The following is a 19,735-nucleotide window of genomic DNA, read 5'->3' on the forward strand; positions in this document are numbered from 1 at the left end:
TCTGCCATTGGTCACCCGTGGTCCACGCTGGTAAACGGCACCATTTTCAAACTCCTGCACCGCTGACGGCTCCATCCCGAACGACCAGGACCACAACCCCAACGCCGGCTGACAAGCGGCTCACCGGAGGATGACTTTAACTCCTTAAAAGTCATTTATACATCCTTTGATACCAATATCTACACTCAGATTGGCGCCCCCTTCTGTTCGGTTCAGGTTTCTTTAATGACACCCCCCCCCATACCCATCGAGATCTGTCTGTGATCATGTCAGAGGAGAGCAGGAGAGGTGACCCTATGGGGCCGTATCAATGACACCACCAAGGACAAGGTCCCCCCCGAGGTACCCATACCATCCAATCAGATCCTCCTCTGCAGAGCTACAATGAAAGTGGCCGTAGACGTGATGATTGTTGTCCAATCCTAAGAGCCGGGAGCAGGCAGCAGCCTCAGTCCCGGGACTGTAAGGCTCCCCTGAAATATCCAGCCCCGGATTGCCTACCACCCTCCCACCACCTCCAGGGCCATGTAATCATGTGACCCTTTCTTCCTGGAGTTGGAAGGCCTCAGCCTGGAGCCCCTCCACAATGTCCTCAGGTGTCCGATTCCAGATTTCAGGGGGTGGGGCTATGTAGGAGGACAGTTTTGTGATTGGGCAGTGACACATACATTGGTTACACTCCCCCCCCCCCCCCCCATGTGCTACGCTCTGGTGTGACCCTCTCCCCAGTAGGAAAGGCCATAGACTCACTCTTTGAAGAATTTATTGCAGATTAAAGTCCGAGAGAGAGAAAACATTCATTTCACTGTCATGGGACCTCCGGGGGGGAGCCGTCCATGTTCATGGGACCTCCGGGGTGGAGCCGTCCATGTTATGGGGACCTCCGGGGGACCATCCAATTGACCATGGCAGGGACAGCAAGGACGGGTTCTTCACTTTCCGGTCAGTCTGAGGACGTTGGACACCATGGATCCAATCCCATCAAATATCGTGTGCAGAGGAGCCTGACCCATGAAGGCCGGAGTGTGACCACTTTGTGTGACTTGTCCACGTGGACTTCGTGGGAGGGAGGAGGGTTAAGGGAAGGAAAACGATTGATGGACATAAATGTGACCCCACACCAAGGACAAAGACAGCCCCTTATCTAGGACAAGGGTGACCCCTACATCTCCAAGGACAAAGCTCACTACACACACCCAGGACAGGGATGTCCCCACAGCCAGAACAAAGCTGACCCTTCAGCATGGACGACCTCCAACCTCAGCGACAAAGCTGACCCTTCAGCATGGGACGACCTCCAACCTCAGGGACAAAGCTGACCTTTCAGCATGGACATGGATGACCTCCAACCTCAGGGACAAAGCTGACCTTTCAGCATGGACGACCTCCAACCTCAGGGACAAAGCTGACCTTTCAGCATGGACAACCTCCAACCTCATGGAGAAAGCTGACCCTTCAGCATGGACAACCTCCATCCTCAGGGATAAAGCTGACCTTTCAGCATGGATGACCTCCAACCTCAGGGACAAAGCTGACCCTTCAGCATGGACGACCTCTAACCTCAGGGACAAAGGCTGACCTTTCAGCATGGACGACCTCCAACCTCAGGGACAAAGCTGATCCTTCAGCATGGACGACCTCCAACCTCAGGGACAAAGCTGATCCTTCAGCATGGATGATCTCCACCTCCGGGATAAAGCTGACCCTATACACCTGGAGAAAAAGGTGGACATCACAGAACAGGGACAGGGGGACCCCATACCTGGGACTGACATGGAACGGCCCCGTCCCTTCATTACACAGGTAGGTTCTGCTTCCTTCCTCGCAGTGCTGTGCTCTTCCTCTCTACAGTGCTCAGAGGGACAGACAAGAAGACTTTGAGGAGGATTTCCTTCTCCTGGAGCAACCTCAGCAGATGAACATTCCAAGAACACCAAATGGGACTCGCTGCATCTCAGATCTTAGTGCGCCCCCCATGGCTGCTGCCCAGAATTACAACAATCTCACTGTGTGTGACCTCACTATGACCACAGCTGGGAGGGGGAGCAGAGATCTCCATCACCCCCACCTTCCTGGGCTCTGGGAACCTTCTACACCCCGCTCCCTCACCGTATCTATGGATGAGGCCCATACACAGGACATGTCCACTTCCTTCCCCCCATCTATGGATGAGGCCCATACACAGGAGAACCCGTACACCTCCCCCACACCCTCCATCTATGGATGAGGCCCATACACAGAAGGACCCGTACACCTCCCCCACCACCCCTCCATCTATGGATGAGGCCCATACACAGGAGGACCCATAGACCTCCCTCACCAACCCTCCATCTATGGATGAGGCCCATACACAGGAGGACCCATAGACCTCCCTCACCAACCCTCCATCTATGGATGAGGCCCATACACAGGAGGACCCGTAGACCTCCCTCACCACCCCTCCATCTATGGATGAGGCCCATACACAGGAGGACATGTACACCTCCCCCACCACCCCTCCATCTATGGATGAGGCCCATACACAGGAGGACATGTATACCTCCCCCACCACCCCTCCATCTATGGATGAGGCCCATACACAGGAGGACATGTACACCTCCCCCACCACCCCTCCATCTATGGATGAGGCCCATACACAGAAGGATATGTGAACCTCCTTGGCGCTGTGCTTTCCTCCCATGGCTTGGATGGCTTTCGTGTCCCACAATACGGCCATTTCCCTCCCTGTTCTTCCTCCTGTCCCACCGTCACCTCCACACCGGGGATCACCTTCGCGGCCAGGACGGGAGCGATACAGCACAGCCTGGGGGGGAGAGAGAGAGAGGAGTACTGCCATGGTGTCATCCACCGTCTTCACATGACACCACCACGACACCACAATCATCATCACGACACCCACTATCAACATTGCATGACACCATCACCACGACACCACAATCATCACATGACACCACCATCATCATCACATGACGCCCACTATCGTCATCGCATGACACCACCATTATCACCACCCGCCATCAGCACGTGCACCTGTCATTATCACAGGACAATTTGCCACCATCACATGACAACCTCTACAAGGACGGACCCCCGACTGACAACCCTGGGGACTTTCCTGACTGCAGTGTGAGGAGTCAACCTCTCATCCAATCAGTGATCAGCTGGGTAGGAAGACCAGTGGGCGTCACCCTCTTTAGCAGCCACGCACTCACCCAATTGGCTTCTCTGCTTTCCTGAAGTCCTGGAGAACTCGCTCCACCTCACTGTGGACGCTGCACGACTCGCCATCCACCGCAAAGGAGGAGCTGTGAGAAGAAGAGGCGGGGTCAGGCTGTGACTGGCTGGAAGCAAGAATATAATGGATATCGCAGAGTCCGGATCACACAAAGAGAACTGGTCAGAGCTGAAGAGGGAACGGACCCTTCCTGGAGAACATGATGCTCCAAGCTCCCTCCAGTGAGGCCAATGTCCAGGGACCTCCACTGAGGGGGAACAATCAGCCAATCTGACCTCCGACCCCCCCCCCCCGATAATCAGATCACTAGAGCGAGACCTTCAGCACTGGAAGGAACCATGAGCAGCATGTCCTCCATGGAAGGTAAGTACTGCGGCCAGTTTTTGCTGCCCATTCCCTGCCTCTGTCACATGACACACATATGGGAAGTCCTATCCCAGGTGGTCTTCTGAACATTCACTGATCCAGAAGTCAGGTGACCTTCCCTCCATACTCACAGGTTCTTTGCTGCTCCAAAACCTCCCGGGAATATGACGGCATCGTGATCCTTAGCGCTCAGCTTGGACAAGGCTGTGACGTCACCACGTGCCAGGCGGGCAGATTCCACCAATACGTTCCTGCATGGGCAGACAACAGACCAATCACCTTCCAAACCCCAGGGTGAGGACACCATCTACAGACTACAGAGGAACAGGCCGACCACCCCCACCTGTTCTCCTGGCTTGGCTGTCCCTTGCTGTGATCGATGACGTGCATCTGAGGGATGTCCGTGGCAAACATCTTCACTTCGGCCCCCTGGCGGCTCAGGTGGACAAGAATACTGAGAAAAGATGAGGGGGGGGGGGGGAGGGGGTTCTAGGGTCAATTAGAAAGTGGAAAATTGGGGATTTCAGGTCAGTCAGGAAGTGGGGAGATCACAAGTCAATGAAGGACAAGATGGTGGCCCTCATCCATGATTAGGACAGGCAAAGGTCCCTCAGCCATGACAGCAGATGAACTGTAATGGTGAGAATGAGGTTCTGGGTGTGGACACTGGTGGGTTTGGGTAAAGGCCTCCAAAAGGAAGCAGATGGGGAAGTGAGAACCAATCTAAGACAACGATGAAGGAAGAGGAACAGATTCACCAAATCAGAGAAAGATGAAGTTCTGAGTGTGAATACTGGAGGAGTTGGGGTCAAGGCCTGCAAGGCTCAGGAGGAGTCAGGGTTAACTCCACCAGCCAGAAGATGGGGAGGTGAGGATCTGTTTTAGAACCCATTTTGGAGAAAAGATGTGCAGACACAAGCTTGTTAGAATATTGGGAGAGGAGGACCTGTCTGAGGAGATAAAGAGGGCCCTGTGTGGAGGAAGGTGGAGGGTGAGATCAGTCTTGGGTTAGAGGAGTAGATAGAGGGCCCTTTGTATGGGAGGTGGAGGGTGAGGGACCTGTCTCAGGTTGGAGGGGTAGATAGAAGGCCCCTGTGTGTGGGAGATGGAGGGTGAGGACCTGTCTCGGGTTGGAGGGGGTAGATAGAAGGCCCTGTGTGTGGGAGGTGGAGGGTGAGGACCTGTCTCGGGTTGGAGGGGTAGATAGAAGGCCCTGTGTGTGGGAGGTGGAGGGTGAGGTCCTGTCTCAGGTTAGAGGAGTAGATAGAAGGCCCTGTGTGTGGGAGGTGGAGGGTGAGGACCTGTCTAAGGTTGGAGGGGTAGATAGAAGGCCCTGTGTGTGGGAGGTGGAGGGTGAGGACCTGTCTAAGGTTGGAGGGGTAGATAGAAGGCCCTGTGTGTGGGAGGTGGAGGGTGAGGACCTGTCTAAGGTTGGAGGGGTAGATAGAAGGCCCTGTGTGTGGGAGGTGGAGGGTGAGGTCCTGTCTCAGGTTAGAGGAGTAGATAGAAGGCCCTGTGTGTGGGAGGTGGAGGGTGAGGTCCTGTCTCGGGTTAGAGGAGTAGATAGAAGGCCCTGTGTGTGGGAGGTGGAGGGTGAGGACCTGTCTCGGGTTGGAGGGGTAGATAGAAGGCCCTGTGTGTGGGAGGTGGAGGGTGAGGACCTGTCTCAGGTTGGAGGGGTAGATAGAAGGCCCTGTGTGTGGGAGGTGGAGGGTGAGGACTTGTCTCAGGTTGGAGTAGATAGAAGGCCCTGTGTGTGGGAGGTGGAGGGTGAGGACTTGTCTCAGGTTGGAGTAGAGGGCCCTGTGTGTGAGAGGTGAGAAGGCGCAAAGGGCAGATAGTCGGGAAAGCGCACCAGGCGCATTGTCGGGAAGGTGCACCGTTTGGAAGGCGCACAGGGCGCATCGTCGGGAAGGTGCATCATTGAAAAGGCGCACAGGGCGCACCGTCGGGAAGATGCACAGGGCGCATCGTCGGGAAGGCGCACAGGGCGCATCGTCGGGAAGGCGCACAGGGCGCATCGTCGGGAAGGCGCACAGGGCGCATCGTCGGGAAGGCGCACAGGGCGCATCGTCGGGAAGACGCACAGGGCGCATCGTCGGGAAGACGCACAGGGCGCATCGTCGGGAAGACGCACAGGGCGCATCGTCGGGAAGACGCACAGGGCGCATCGTCGGGAAGGCGCATCGCTGGGATGGTGCACAGGGCGCATCGTTGGGAAGGCGCACAGGGTGCAGCGTCGGGAAGGCGCATCGCTGGGATGGCGCACAGGGCGCACTGTCGGGAAGGCGCACAGGGCGCATAGTTGGGAAGGGGCACAGGGCGCACCGTTGGGAAGGCGCCCAGGGCGCACCATTAGGAAGGCGCATCTTCGGGAAGACGCACAGGGCGCATCGTCGGGAAGGCGCACAGGGCGCAGCGTCGGGAAGGCGCACAGGGCGCATCGTCGGGAAGACGCACAGGGCGCATCGTCGGGAAGGCGCATCGCTGGGATGGTGCACAGGGCGCATCGTCGGGAAGGCGCATCGTCGGGAAGGCGCACAGGGTGCAGCGTCGGGAAGGCGCATCGCTGGGATGGCGCACAGGGCGCACTGTCGGGAAGATGCACAGGGCGCATCGTCGGGAAGACGCACAGGGCGCACCGTCGGGAAGGCGCACAGGGCGCATCGTCGGGAAGGCGCACAGGGCGCATCGTCGGGAAGGCGCACAGGGCGCATCGTCGGGAAGACGCACAGGGCGCATCGTCGGGAAGACGCACAGGGCGCATCGTCGGGAAGGCGCATCGCTGGGATGGTGCACAGGGCGCATCGTTGGGAAGGCGCACAGGGTGCAGCGTCGGGAAGGCGCATCGCTGGGATGGCGCACAGGGCGCACTGTCGGGAAGGCGCACAGGGCGCATAGTTGGGAAGGGGCACAGGGCGCACCGTTGGGAAGGCGCCCAGGGCGCACCATTAGGAAGGCGCATCTTCGGGAAGGCGCACAGGGTGCAGCGTCGGGAAGGCGCACAGGGCGCATCGTCGGGAAGACGCACAGGGCGCATCGTCGGGAAGGCGCATCGCTGGGATGGTGCACAGGGCGCATCGTCGGGAAGGCGCATCGTCGGGAAGGCGCACAGGGTGCAGCGTCGGGAAGGCGCATCGCTGGGATGGCGCACAGGGCGCACTGTCGGGAAGGCGCACAGGGCGCACAGTTGGGAGGGGGCACAGGGCGCACCGTTGGGAAGGCGCCCAGGGCGCACCATTAGGAAGGCGCATCTTCGGGAAGACGCACAGGGCGCATCGTCGGGAAGGCGCACAGGGCGCATCGTCGGGAAGGCGCACAGGGTGCAGCGTCGGGAAGGCGCATCGTCGGGAAGGCGCACAGGGTGCAGCGTCGGGAAGGCGCCCAGGGCGCACCATTAGGAAGGCGCATCGTCGGGAAGGCGCACAGGGTGCAGCGTCGGGATGGCGCACAGGGCGCACCGTTGGGAAGGCGCATCTTCGGGAAGACGCACAGGGCAAATAGCTGAACTTACGCTGAGGCCTCGTGGATTTCCGTCCCATCATAAACTCCACAGCCGGACAGAACCTGCAGACAGACAGACATGATGTCAGTAGGGTAATCTGGACTAGGAGGACATAATACCCTGCAGAAGGTCCCTGCACCTGACTCCATATAGGCTCCACCCACTCCTGAGCCCACCCCCATGTGTTCTCTTTCAGTGTTTGTGGGTCAGGAGATGGTTGGGATACCTCTGTGCTGGGAGTCGTGACAGAACGTTGAGAACGTGTGAACAGAAGACCAGCTGGCAGCTTTCAAATCTGGGAGATAGTTCCCTGACGGCACAAAGACCAAGAAGCAACGAGACATCTAGTGAAGTGCATCTTGCCAGGAAAGGGGGAACCCAATCCTTGAGGCCCATAGGTTCGGATGATAGTCGGTGGTGGAGGATAGACTCTTGCAGCCCAAACCTCTTCCAGGCAATGGAGGTCATTTTCCTTTTGGTGAACTGGAGCCAGACAGAGGGACAGAAGGACAATGTCCTAGTTGAGGCGTGAGGCAGAAGCTACCTCAAGCAAGAAGGAAATTCTAGGCCTCAACAATCCCCCCGTCTGCAGAACCAGAAAAGGTTCCTTGGAGGACAAGGCCACTAGACACTCGTCTCACAGAGGTGATGACTACAAGTAATGCCACCTTGTGGGCAAGAGTAGAGAGAAGAATATCTCTGATGAGTTCAAACCGTGGTTTATGAAGTGCGGAGAGAACCAGATTCCGGTGTCATGGAGTCACGAGGGAACAGACAGAAGATACATTGCAGACCTGCTGTACAAGGGTCTTCACTAAGGAGGGAGAGACCAACAGTCTCCGAGACAAAAGAGACCAAAAAAAAAACAACCCAGGATAGTGCTGAGAGCCAGCCCCAGCTGTAGGATGGAGAGGATTCATCCTATAGGGAAGGTCCTAGAGTGGAATCCCTGACGCTCCCACCAAGTATGTCTTCCATGTTGGATTGTGGACCTTGCTGGAAGAAGACTGCTTTGCCATGAACGTTGTATGAAAGGATTCGTCTCACAGAGGAACTCCTAGAGGTAGAGGAACCGTGATTCACCATGTGAAGTACACCTTCCATGTCTGATGATAGACCTTGCTGGAAGTAGACTTCCTAGCTTTGGACATTGTAGGAGAAGATTTGTCCCATGGTGAAGCTGCTTGGGTGGAAACCCCAAGACTGATGTGAAATATGTCCTCCATGTCTGATACTAAGACCTGGTGGGAAGTTTCCATCCAAGGTTTTAGAAATTGTCCGAAAGGATTGGTCCCATGAAGAAGCTTCAGGGTTGGAACCCCTTAGACCCAGCATCTGAAGTATGTCCTCCATATCTGATATTAGACCTTGCAGGAAGTAGACCTCCTAGCCTAGTGCACTGTGGGAGAGGAGAGATCATATGGAGAAGGTCTAGGGGTGGAACCTCCAAGACTCACCATGTGAAGCATGCCCTCCATATCTGAAGACAGACCTTGTGGGAAAGGACGTTCTAGCCTTGAGCACTGTAGAAGAAGATTGGTCCCACATGAAGCTCCTGGGTTGGAATCCCTGAGGCTGACAATATGAAGTGTGCCCTCCATGTCCGATGATAGACCTTGCTGGAAGCAGACTTACCAGCCTTGAGCACTGTAGAAGATAAATCCCATGGAGAAGGTCCAGGGGTGGAACCACCTGAGACTCACATGACTCTGTCCTCCAATAGACCTTGTAAGAAGTAGACTTCCTAGCCTTGTGCCCCGTAGGAGAAGATAAATCCCATGGAGAAGGTCCAGAGGTGGAACCCCGAGACTCACATGACCCTGTCCTACAAGAGACCTTGTAAGAAGTAGACTTCCTAGCCTTGTGCCCCGTAGGAGAAGATAAATCCCATGGAGAAGGTCCAGGGGTGGAACCCCCTGAGACTCACCACGTGACTATGTCCTTGTGACGGGAGTGTCTTTGGGTGGGGAGCCCATAAAACACAGCTCACTTTGGGTGGGGGGCCCATGGAACACATCTCACTTTGGGTGGGGGGCCCATGGAACACAGCTCACTTTAGGAGGGGGGCCCATGGAACACATCTCACTTTGGGTGGGGGGCCCATGGAACACAGCTCACTTTAGGAGGGGGGCCCATGGAACACATCTCACTTTGGGTGGGGGGCCCATGGAACACGGCTCACTTTGGGTGGGGGGCCCATGGAACACATCTCACTTTGGGTGCGAGGCCCATGGAACACGGCTCACTTTGGGTGGGGGGCCCATGGAACACATCTCACTTTGGGTGGGGGGCCCATGCAACACAGCTCACTTTAGGAGGGGGGCCCATGGAACACAGCTCACTTTGGGTGGGGGGCCCATGGAACACGGCTCACTTTGGAGAGGTGGGGAGACCCCTGTCTCAGCTCCCCATATCCCTCCTACGTGTAAGTCACCCTGTGCCTGTTAGGGGTACAGGGTGATCTGTCCTGATATTGTGTAGACATGTATAGGTGGGGTGGGGGATGGTCCCATTGTTCTATTGTGTCTTGGTTTGGTGGGGGGTGTTTCCGGCAGCCCTTCCCCCTGATGGGACGACCTGCTGATGTGTTTCCTGTTCCTGGTTGTATTGCCCCGCCCCCCTGTGTATATATCTTGTGTTTGTGTTACAATAAAGCCGTCTAGTTCCTGTCTGAAGAAGTCGGGTGTGTCTCGTCCTGTATGGTCAGCGGTGGGGTCCGGGGATCTGTGTTCGGACCGGGAAGGGAGTCTAACATTAATACCCTCATGCGGTCGGGTCCGTTACAGTCCTCCACTAGACCTTGCAGGTAGACTTCCCAGCCTTGTGCACCGCAGGAGGAGATAAATCCCATGGAGAAGGTCCAGAGGTGGAACCCCGAGACTCACCACATGACTACAGTGATGGAAATGTGTATTTCCCCCCCCCTGATGGTGAATGTTCGCCCCTCACACAGAAACGATCGGTCTAACAATGGAATGTTCGCCCCTCACACAGAAACGATCGGTCTAACAATGGAATGTTCGCCCCTCACGCAGAAACGATCGGTCTAACAATGGAATGTTCGCCCCTCACGCAGAAACGATCGGTCTGACAATGGAATGTTCGCCCCTCACGCAGAAACGATCGGTCTGACAATGGAATGTTCGCCCCTCACACAGAAATGATCGGTCTGACAATGGAATGTTCGCCCCTCACACAGAAATGATCGGTCTAACAATTGAATGTTCACCCCTCACACAGAAACGATCGGTCTAACAATGGAATGTTCGCCCCTCACACAGAAACGATCGGTCTAACAATGGAATGTTCGCCCCTCACACAGAAACGATCGGTCTAACAATGGAATGTTCGCCCCTCACACAGAAACGATCGGTCTAACAATGGAATGTTCGCCCCTCACACAGAAATGATTGGTCTAACAATGGAATGTTCGGTGTAACACTGAGAGACAGAATACAACAACAAATTCAGCAGAAATGCGTCTAACAAATGATGACGGATCTGCATGTTCATGAGGGAAAGAAGGATTTGATCCCCTATCATTCAGCAGGATTTCTGGCTCCCAGGTGTCTCTCATACAGGTAACAAGCTGAGATTAGAAGCAGTCTCTTAAAGGGAGTGCTGCTAATCTCATTGTGTTACCTGTATAAAGACACCTGTCCACAGGAGCCATCAAACCATCAGATTCCAAACTCTCCACCATGGCAAAGACCAAAGAGCTGTCCAAGGATGTCAGGGACAAGATGGTAGACCTACACAAGGCTGGACTGGGCTACCAAACTATGGCCAAGCAGCTTGGTGAGAAGGTGACAACAGTTGGTGCAATCATTCACAAATGGAAGAAACACAAAACAAGTGTCAGTCTCCCTAGGTCTGGTGCACCATGCAAGATCTCACCTCGTGGAGTGTCAATGATCATGAGAACAGTGAGGAATCATCCCAGAACTACACGTGAGGATCTTGTCAATGATCTCCAGGCAGCTGGGACCACAGTCACCAAGAAAACAATTGGTAACACACTACGCCGACAAGGACTGAAATCCTGCAGTGCCCGCACGGTCCCTCTGCTCAAGAAAGCCCATGTCCAGCCCGTCTGAAGTCTGCACTGAACATCTGAATGATGCCGAGGAGGACTGGTGGGAAGTGTTGTGGTCAGAGGAGACCAAAATCCAGCTCTTTGGCATCAACTCAACTCGCCATGAGGAGGAGGAATGCTGCCTATGACCCCAAGAACACCATCCCAACTGTGAAACATGGTGGTGGAAACATTCTGCTTTGGGGGGGGTTTCTGCTAAGGGGGCAGGACAACTGCACCGCATCAAAGGGACCATGGACAGTCCATATTTCAGGATGTTCTATGGGGGGAGGGGCTCTGACAGTCCATATTTCAGAATGTTCTATGGGGGGAGGAGCTCAGACAGTCCATATTTCAGGATGTTCTATAAGGGGAGGGGCTCAGACAGTCCACATTTCAGAATGTTCTATGGGGGGAGGGGCTCCGACAGTCCATATTTCAGGATGTTCTATGGGGGAGGAGCACAGACAGTCCACATTTCAGGATGTTCTATGGGGGGAGGAGCACAGACAGTCCACATTTCAGGATGTTCTATGGGGGGAGGAGCACAGACAGTCCACATTTCAGGATGTTCTATGGGGGGAGGAGCACAGATAGTCCACATTTCAGGATGTTCTATGGGGGGGGGGGGGGAGCTCAGTCAGTCCATATTTCAGGATGTTCTATGAGGGAGGAGCTCAGACAGTCCATATTTCAGGATGTTCTATGGGGGGAGGAGCTCAGACAGTCCATATTTCAGGATGTTCTATGGGGGGAGGAGCACAGACAGTCCACATTTCAGGATGTTCTATGGGGGGAGGGGCTCAGAGTCCATATTTCAGGATGTTCTATGAGGGAGGGGCTCAGACAGTCCATATTTCAGGATGTTCTATGGGGGGAGGGGCTCAGAGTCCATATTTCAGGATGTTCTATGGGGGGAGGAGCTCAGACAGTCCATATTTCAGGATGTTCTATGGGGGGAGGGGCTCAGTCCATATTTCAGGATGTTCTATAGGGGGAGGGGCTCAGACAGTCCACATTTCAGGATGTCCTATGGGGGGAGGAGCTCAGACAGTCCACATTTCAGGATGTACACAGAGGGAAATACAGACCACAGCCACCCTGGCGGAGGGGTTTCCCGGGCTGGTATGGAGGGGTCGGGGGGCCCCCAGAAGGGGGAGGAGCCTCCTGGAGCACCGAACGCCGAGAGCCGCCATCACCGACAATTCACCTTCACCGACTGCCGCCAGAGGGCGCTCCTGTCTATAAAGTCTGGACCCCGCCCCCTCTGTAGTGCACCACGCCCATATCCAAAAGTCGCTACAACCCACTTCGTCCGGGCCCCGCCCACACCACATTACACCCCACCCACCGCCTCATTTCACTCCAGTCCGCGGCACCTGGACCCCGCCCCCCCAATCACATTCCGCCCGCTGCCTCATCGCAGTGTGAACCACGCCCTCTCCTGAGTGTGCGCTAGAGGTCACTGTCCTTCATAGAGTTCGGGCCCGCCCCCTCCGCCATCTTGCCGTGGACCAAACTCTTTTCACTTATACGGGGCTACGACAGTATGGCGGAACCTCAACTCTGTACAGGACCTGACAGCGGACACCATCCTCAGTAGCATCTCCTCCTCCTCCTTCCCCCAGCAGGGGGCGGGGCTGCCGGAGACTCAAATACACGTGCCCCGCTATAGCCACAATCGCTCCGCCTTCCTAGCTCTAACCACGCCCACCTCCCTTCCCGCCAATGTTCTCTCAATACAAGATGGCGGGAGGGGAGTTCCAGAGGAGTCACATGGAAGGAGGGGGAGGGTCAGAATCCCTGTCAGTGTCCCCAATGGGGCGATTTCCCTTCACTTCCTCTCCCATCTCCCCAACAGGAAGTGAGAGAAATCCCTCCAGAGAGGAATGCCATGGCGGAAATTTCCCCTCACTTCCTGATCCCGAGCCGCTCAATGAGAGGAAATTCCTCCCCAGAGAGGGAAGTGGGGGGGGGTCACCAGATCCAGACTCCGCCCACGGGAGATTCCTACCTCCTCATCCATCCATCCTCATTACAAGGCTTCCATCCATCTGCCACCACCAAGTGCTGCGCGGCAGGTCAGTGATTCCTCCAGAGGGACCTCCTCACCTAGGACTGGCCGGTCCCAACATGGACTCCTCAGACTTTCCAAAATGAGTCATTTGGGGGGATTTGTACCGGTCAGGAGAGCGTGGGGGCCAATCAGTGCTATCCATTCCTTCATCCTCCAGGAACTGCCGGAATACTCCCCCCACATGAGGCCGGGCATTGTCTGCACCAGGAGGAACCCGGGACCCACCGCACCGGGAGGAACCCGGGACCCCACCGCGCCGGGAGGAACCCGGGACCCACCGCGCCGGGAGGAACCCGGGACCCACCGCGCCGGGAGGAACCCGGGACCCACCGCGCCGGGAGGAACCCAGGACCCACCGCACCGGGAGGAACCCGGGACCCCTGCACCAGCGTAGGGTCTGACAATGGGTCCAAGGAGTTCATCCCGATAACTAATGGCAGTCAGGGGGCCATTGTCTGTCCTGTAGAGGTCTGTGTGTCCCTCCATGGAGATGCCCCCCCAGACCATCACTGACCCACCACCACAATGGTCATACTGAACCATGTTCCAGGCAGCAGAACGTTCTCCACGGCTTCTCCAGACCCTCTCACGTCTGTCACATGTGCTCAGGGGGAACCTGCTCTCATCTGTGAGAAGCACAGGGTGCCAGTGGTGGACCTGCCAATTCTGGGGTTCAATGGCCAATGCCAATCCAGCTCTATGGTGCCGGGCAGTGAGTACAGGGCCCACTAGAGGACGTCGGGCCCTCAGGCCACCCTCATGAAGTCTGTTTCTGATTGATCAGAGACATTCACACCAGTGGCCTGCTGGAGGTCATTTTGTAGGGCTCTGGCAGGGCTCATCCTGTTCCTCCTCCACAAAGGAGCAGATAGCGGTCCTGCTGATGGGTTAAGGACCTTCTACGGCCCTGTCCAGCCCTCCTAGAGGAACTGCCTGTCTCCCGGAACCTCCCCCGCGCTCCCGTCACCCGGAACCATCCCCGCGCTCTCCTCTCCCGGAACCTCCCCCGCTCTCTGGTCTCCCGGAACCTCCTCCGCGCTCTCCTCTCCCGGAACCTCCCCCGCTCTCTGGTCTCCCGGAACCACCTCCGCGCTCTCCTCTCCCGGAACCACCTCCGCGCTCTGGTCTCCCAGAACCTCCTCCGCGCTCTCGTCTCCCGGAACCTCCCCCGCGCTCTGGTCTCCCGGAACCTCCCCCGCGCTCTCCTCTCCCGGAACCACCTCCGCGCTCTCGTCTCCCGGAACCACCTTTGCGCTCTCCTCTCCCGGAACCTCCTCCGCGCTCTCGTCTCCCGGAACCTCCTCCGCGCTCTCGTCTCCCGGAACCTCCTCCGCGCTCTCGTCTCCCGGAACCTCCTCCGCGCTCTCGTCTCCCGGAAGCTCCTCCGCGCTCTCGTCACCCGGAAGCTCCTCCGCGCTCTCGTCTCCCGGAATCTCCTCCATGTTCTCGTCTCCCGGAATCTCCTCCATGCTCTCGTCTCCCGGAATCTCCTCCATGTTCTCGTCTCCCGGAATCTCCTCCGTGCTCTCGTCTCCCGGAATCTCCTCCGTGCTCTCGTCTCCCGGAATCTCCTCCGTGCTCTCGTCTCCTGGAATCTCCTCCGCGCTCTCGTATCCTGGAATCTCCTCCGTGCTCTTGAGACTGTGCTGGGAGACACAGCAAACCTTCTGGCAATGGCAGGTATTGATGTGCCATCGTGGAGGAGTTGGACTGCCTGTGTGACCTCTGTAGGGTCCAGGTATGGCCTCATGGTACCAGTAGTGACACTGACCCGAGCCAAATGCAGAACCAGTGAGAGAGTCAGGGAAGATGAGGAGGAAAAATTGTCAGTGACCTCCACCTGTAAAACCATTCCTGTTTTGGGGGTCATCTCATTGTTGCCCATCTAGTGCACCTGTTGTTAGTTTCATTACCACCAAAGCAGCTGAAACTGATTACCGCCCCCCTCTGCTACTTACCTGACCAGATCCATGTCCCAGGAGTGTCATCGACTTCATGTGACTCGGATTACAAAGTCGCCCTCTCATTGGTCGGAGCCGTGTAGAACAAACAGGTCTTATTACCAGCTTCTGAGACAAAGGCTGTGAGGAAGAGGAGGTGATCCGGGTGGGTGAGGGATATGATGGGGATGAGGGCGGAGAATTGCGGAGGGAAACCGTGTCACATGACACACATTACAAACAGTAAGTTCTGGCCGATCTCATGTAGAGACTACAGTTGGGTTCGACTAGAACATCGGCCGTTCAATTGGCGGTTTGCCCGCTGTGCCCCACAATGCACCGTGCTCTGACAGTGCATTGTGTTTGGCCAAAGCCGCAGTTCAGGTGCAATACTGTGGCCAATCGTGGCAAACAATGATGTCACAAGGGGGATGACATCACCGGGTGGTCCCGCCCCTTAGGTATTTAAGAACTGTTAGCCCAGCCCAGCTGTCAGACAGCGGGAGCCGGCCTCGAGGGCGGAGCGGATCTGGGGGGTTTTTTGGGTCGGCAACCGTGGCGGACGTTGTGGTTGACGTTGGATCTACTTCGGGGACATTTTTTGTACACTTTGTCAGCCCGCTGTCAGCTAGGAATGGGTTGCAGGAGTGCAGAACGAACCGCTCTCCTGTGTTTATTGCTCGTGTGGGGACTGCCCGTGTTTATTGTTCCTGTGGGGGCTGCCTGTCTCTGAAGTGTATAAAAATCTGTCTTTGTTCTATAAAGTAGATCCAGTTCTGCACCTAAGCTGGTGTGGCCTAGTTCTTGGGGTGCAATGCCCGGCTATAATACCTCAGTCCTGTATCCCCAGCGGCAAGGAAGCGGTTCTCTGACGGAATCACCCCATCGGGGGTGACAGGCAGGGCTGCTCTCAGAAACCACGGGGGCCCCGTAAGGCCGATGTAACAGGGCCCCCCCAAATAGTTTATTATGCTACGGTTATGAATGAACACAGTGAGCAAACTCTACCGATCACCATTGTGTTCGTTCAGGAAAGGAAGGGGCTGGTAATTGTGACGTATTTCCTGGACCCTTCCCCCCAGTTATGATCCTATTGTGTTCTTGCAGCTGCTGGTGGGAAGGAGAGGAGGGAAGTCGGCAGCACTGAGGGGGGTGGGGCACACAGGGGGGCTGGGGCAGCATGGGGAAATGTATGATGCACTGGGAGGGTGCTGCAGAGAGAGCCATACAGGGGATCAGTTCCAGTAATTGCCCCCCACACCCCTGCCGATCACCCTCCCTGCCCACATCTGATTCACTCTGATGCCTGGGCACCCCTGCTGGTCTGGACCCCATACAGGAGAACCAGTGGTACCCCCTTATCCATGGCCCTGGGACAGGTGGTCCCTCACATTTGGTAGTGGTGGTGGGATCTGCTTCCTCCCTTCACAGCCATCCAGACTGCCCCTGGGATTATGGGTGAAGAAGCTGAAACTCAGTGGAGACGGCAGGAGGCTCTGGCCCAGTTTGATGGTTCTGTCTCTGCAGAAGACGAGCTGCTCTGGAAGGATGTGATTAGAAGAGAACTGTGGAATGAAGCCCTCAAGGAGGTTCCGGTGCTCCGGGGAGAATTACTTCCAACCACAGAGCAGCGATTTTGGGATCAGCTTGTGTTGCGGATACCAATCCTAGGGAAGCATCCACAGGAGGAATGGATGATGGAGCTGAAGAGGCGGGTCCACACAGAAATGGTGCTGGACGATGAGTATCAGGCGCTGATGGTGTGCTACCCGAGTGTGTCCGTGGCTGAAGAACAGCGATCCAATAGAAGGCTATGACTTCAGAGGCCCGAGCTTGATATTTAAGATGCTTCAGGAGGATCCACATTTCGGGAGTGCAGAGGAGTGGAGATGGGAGGACATCTGAGATGTTAGAGTTGGAACTTCCCAGTGAGCTCGGATGAACCGTGACTTGGGCTTTATAGTTAGAATGGGAGCCGGAACAAGCATATAAAGACTCAACAGTACAGTAGGCCCAGCACCCATGGATGGTATGGACTGCACCCATGGATGGTATGGACTGCACCCATGGATGGTATGGACTGCACCCATGGATGGTATGGACTGCACCCATGGATGGTATGGACTATGTGTTCCCCACCGAAGTGCTGGCACTGGGCCCAAGTGCCACCACACGTGCCTTGGATTTTCAGCAATTCCAGAGACTGGGGGTGTAATAGACTTTTCTTCTAAGGAGGAACCACCCAGTGAGACTCCAGTGTAAGAGCTGGCATCAGGGCAGAGCACCACTGACCTCGAACCAGCACCAAGACCACTTCTAGAGCTCCAGGGAGCCAGGGTGGGCAGCCCTTCTCTTCAGCAGCAGGCCGATACAGTGGAACTCCTAACCCTAGCTGAAGCACTGGCAGTGGGGCAGAGTACCACCAGTCTCTGCTCCTACACAGTCCCAGCAGAAGCGCTGACAACAGGACAAAGCGTCCAAGACCTCTGCCCTACACCCGCAGCAGTGGGGACCCAGGGAGAACAGGTGGTCGTTCTCCCTCCCCAGCGGCAGTTCAAGGACTTGGGAGCGAAGAAAGTTAAAAAAGAAAGTTCTCACTTTATGGCAGGAGTCCAGGAGATGGGACAGCCAGCTCATCTCCCCATCGGCAGCTCCACAGTCCAGGAGCGGAGGTGGTCATCTCCCTCCCCAACAGTCAGCCAGAGTGGAAGAAACTGGTTTCCCCCCCCCCAGCAAGGATCCATGCACCAGGGAGACAGTACCAGAGGAATGTTGTCCCAACAACCAGATGAGGGTACGGAAGATGGAACAGCCGGCTCATCTTCCAAGAGGCAGTTCAAGGACCAGGGAGGGTAGGAAGTCGTCCTCCCTCCCCAGCGGCAGTTCCCTAATCTGGGAGAGGAGGTGGTCATCCTCCCTCCCCAGCAGCAGATCCAAAGTCCAGGAGAGGAGGTGGTTGTCCTCCATCCCCAACAGTCAGCCAGAGCAGAGGATGTAGGTTCCCCAGATGAAACGCTGGCAACAGGGCAGAGCGCCGATGGTCTCTGTCCAGCACCTACCATGTCTTCACGGCTCCAGGGAGTTGGGGCAGTGGGCCAATCTCCTCAGCAGACCGAGCTCCAGAAAGGTAAAGACTTCCAAGCTGAAGCACTGGCAGCCAGACAGAGGGCCCATGACCTCTACCCGACACCTAACGATGATAAGTCTTCCTTGCGGCCAAAAATGGAGATTGTGTGGACCGATTATGTAGGTTCATTCTGCCCAACTAACGCATGTCCAAACCAGGTGGATGTCTGGGACCTGGCTAGTCTAACTTTTGAGGTTGGAGAAATGTGACGGACCTAACCAGGACAGGGGCTTTTGGAGGGGACTGGCCTTCCACCCACTGACTGTGGGCCATGGAGACAACAGATCATTCTCTAATGATGGACAACGTGATGAATGCCTATGGGCTTTCCCGGCAGATGGAACTATAGACACTCCCGGACAGCCCAAGGCGACCCATAGTGGATCTAGCTGGGTCTGCCGGACTATGGGACATCGGAGAGGACCGTCATGGACACAAGCTGCAGGGATGTGTTCTGTCCATATCTACGGCTGACAACTCTTCCCTGCGACCATGAATGGAGATAATGTGGATTCACTCTGCTTGGCTGACATGTCCAGACCAGGTGGAGGTCTGGGAACTGGAAAGTCTACTTTTGGGGGAGGAATGTGACAGTCAACAATCTCCCTCAAGAGATCTGTGGAGATAAATTATTTTGACTGTTGGAATATTGGATGAGTTTCGTCTTATGATGGACAGATTATACAAGTGATAGCGGGCGTCATGGACTTTGTGTATTCAGGGTGGGGGTGTCAGGCTGTCTGGAGTGGACTCCCTGGATGCCTGGCTGTTGCTTTACTGTTAATTAGATCATTGTTATCTGTTGGTTGTACTGTTCACCGTTTGCATTGTTTAGGATGATGTGATCAAGCTCTTACCTTGTCAGTGTGGGTTGTTTATCACAATGTGTCATGTTTGTTTTATTATTCATGTGGGGACTGCCCCTATTTCCAAAGTGTATAAAAACCTGTATTTCTGTTCAATAAATTTGTTCCAGTTGTTGCACCTAAGTTAGTGTCGTCTAGTCTTGGGTGCAATGCCCGGCTGTAATACCTTGGCCCTGTGTCCCAGTGGTGAGAAAGAAGTTCTCTGACAGTCACCCAATTGAGGACAGGTGGTCTGCCACAAGTGCCTCCCTACTTGCCTTCTACAATCTATGTGTGCGTCCTATTGCGCTTTACATTCAATGTGTAGTAAGCTAAATAATAAGGGATCCTCCTGCGCTCATGGGAATAATTGACAAAATACAGCTGCTGTCACTTAGCTGATACCAATAAGTGCAAAATAAAATTAAAAATTAGTGAAGCGCTTGTATCACATGAATACAATCATGTATCTCCATATAGTGTAATTATAAATCAAAGTGACCACTATATATAATAAATGTGTGTTGACTCCCTCTAGTGAAAAGAAAAAATAGTGTCAACCAAA

General features: G+C 55.5%; 1 protein-coding gene across 1 annotated transcript; it reads right to left on the minus strand.

Moving 5' to 3' along the window:
* Positions 1 to 746: 746 nt before the first annotated feature.
* LOC149434675 (glutamine amidotransferase-like class 1 domain-containing protein 3, mitochondrial) lies at positions 747 to 12,430 on the minus strand. Its single transcript, XM_089663535.1, is given in 9 exon segments — positions 747 to 1,027; positions 1,030 to 1,060; positions 2,648 to 2,700; positions 2,703 to 2,803; positions 3,213 to 3,305; positions 3,733 to 3,852; positions 3,945 to 4,055; positions 7,116 to 7,168; positions 12,273 to 12,430. Coding segments are annotated over 9 exon segments (762 nt in total). The 5' UTR covers positions 12,378 to 12,430; the 3' UTR covers positions 747 to 932.
* Positions 12,431 to 19,735: the final 7,305 nt, after the last annotated feature.

The sequence above is a fragment of the Staurois parvus genome, unplaced genomic scaffold (assembly GCF_062004578.1).
Source record: "Staurois parvus isolate SC_StPar_1 unplaced genomic scaffold, SC_StPar_1.0 ptg001709l, whole genome shotgun sequence".
Classification (NCBI taxonomy): Eukaryota; Metazoa; Chordata; class Amphibia; order Anura; family Ranidae; genus Staurois; species Staurois parvus.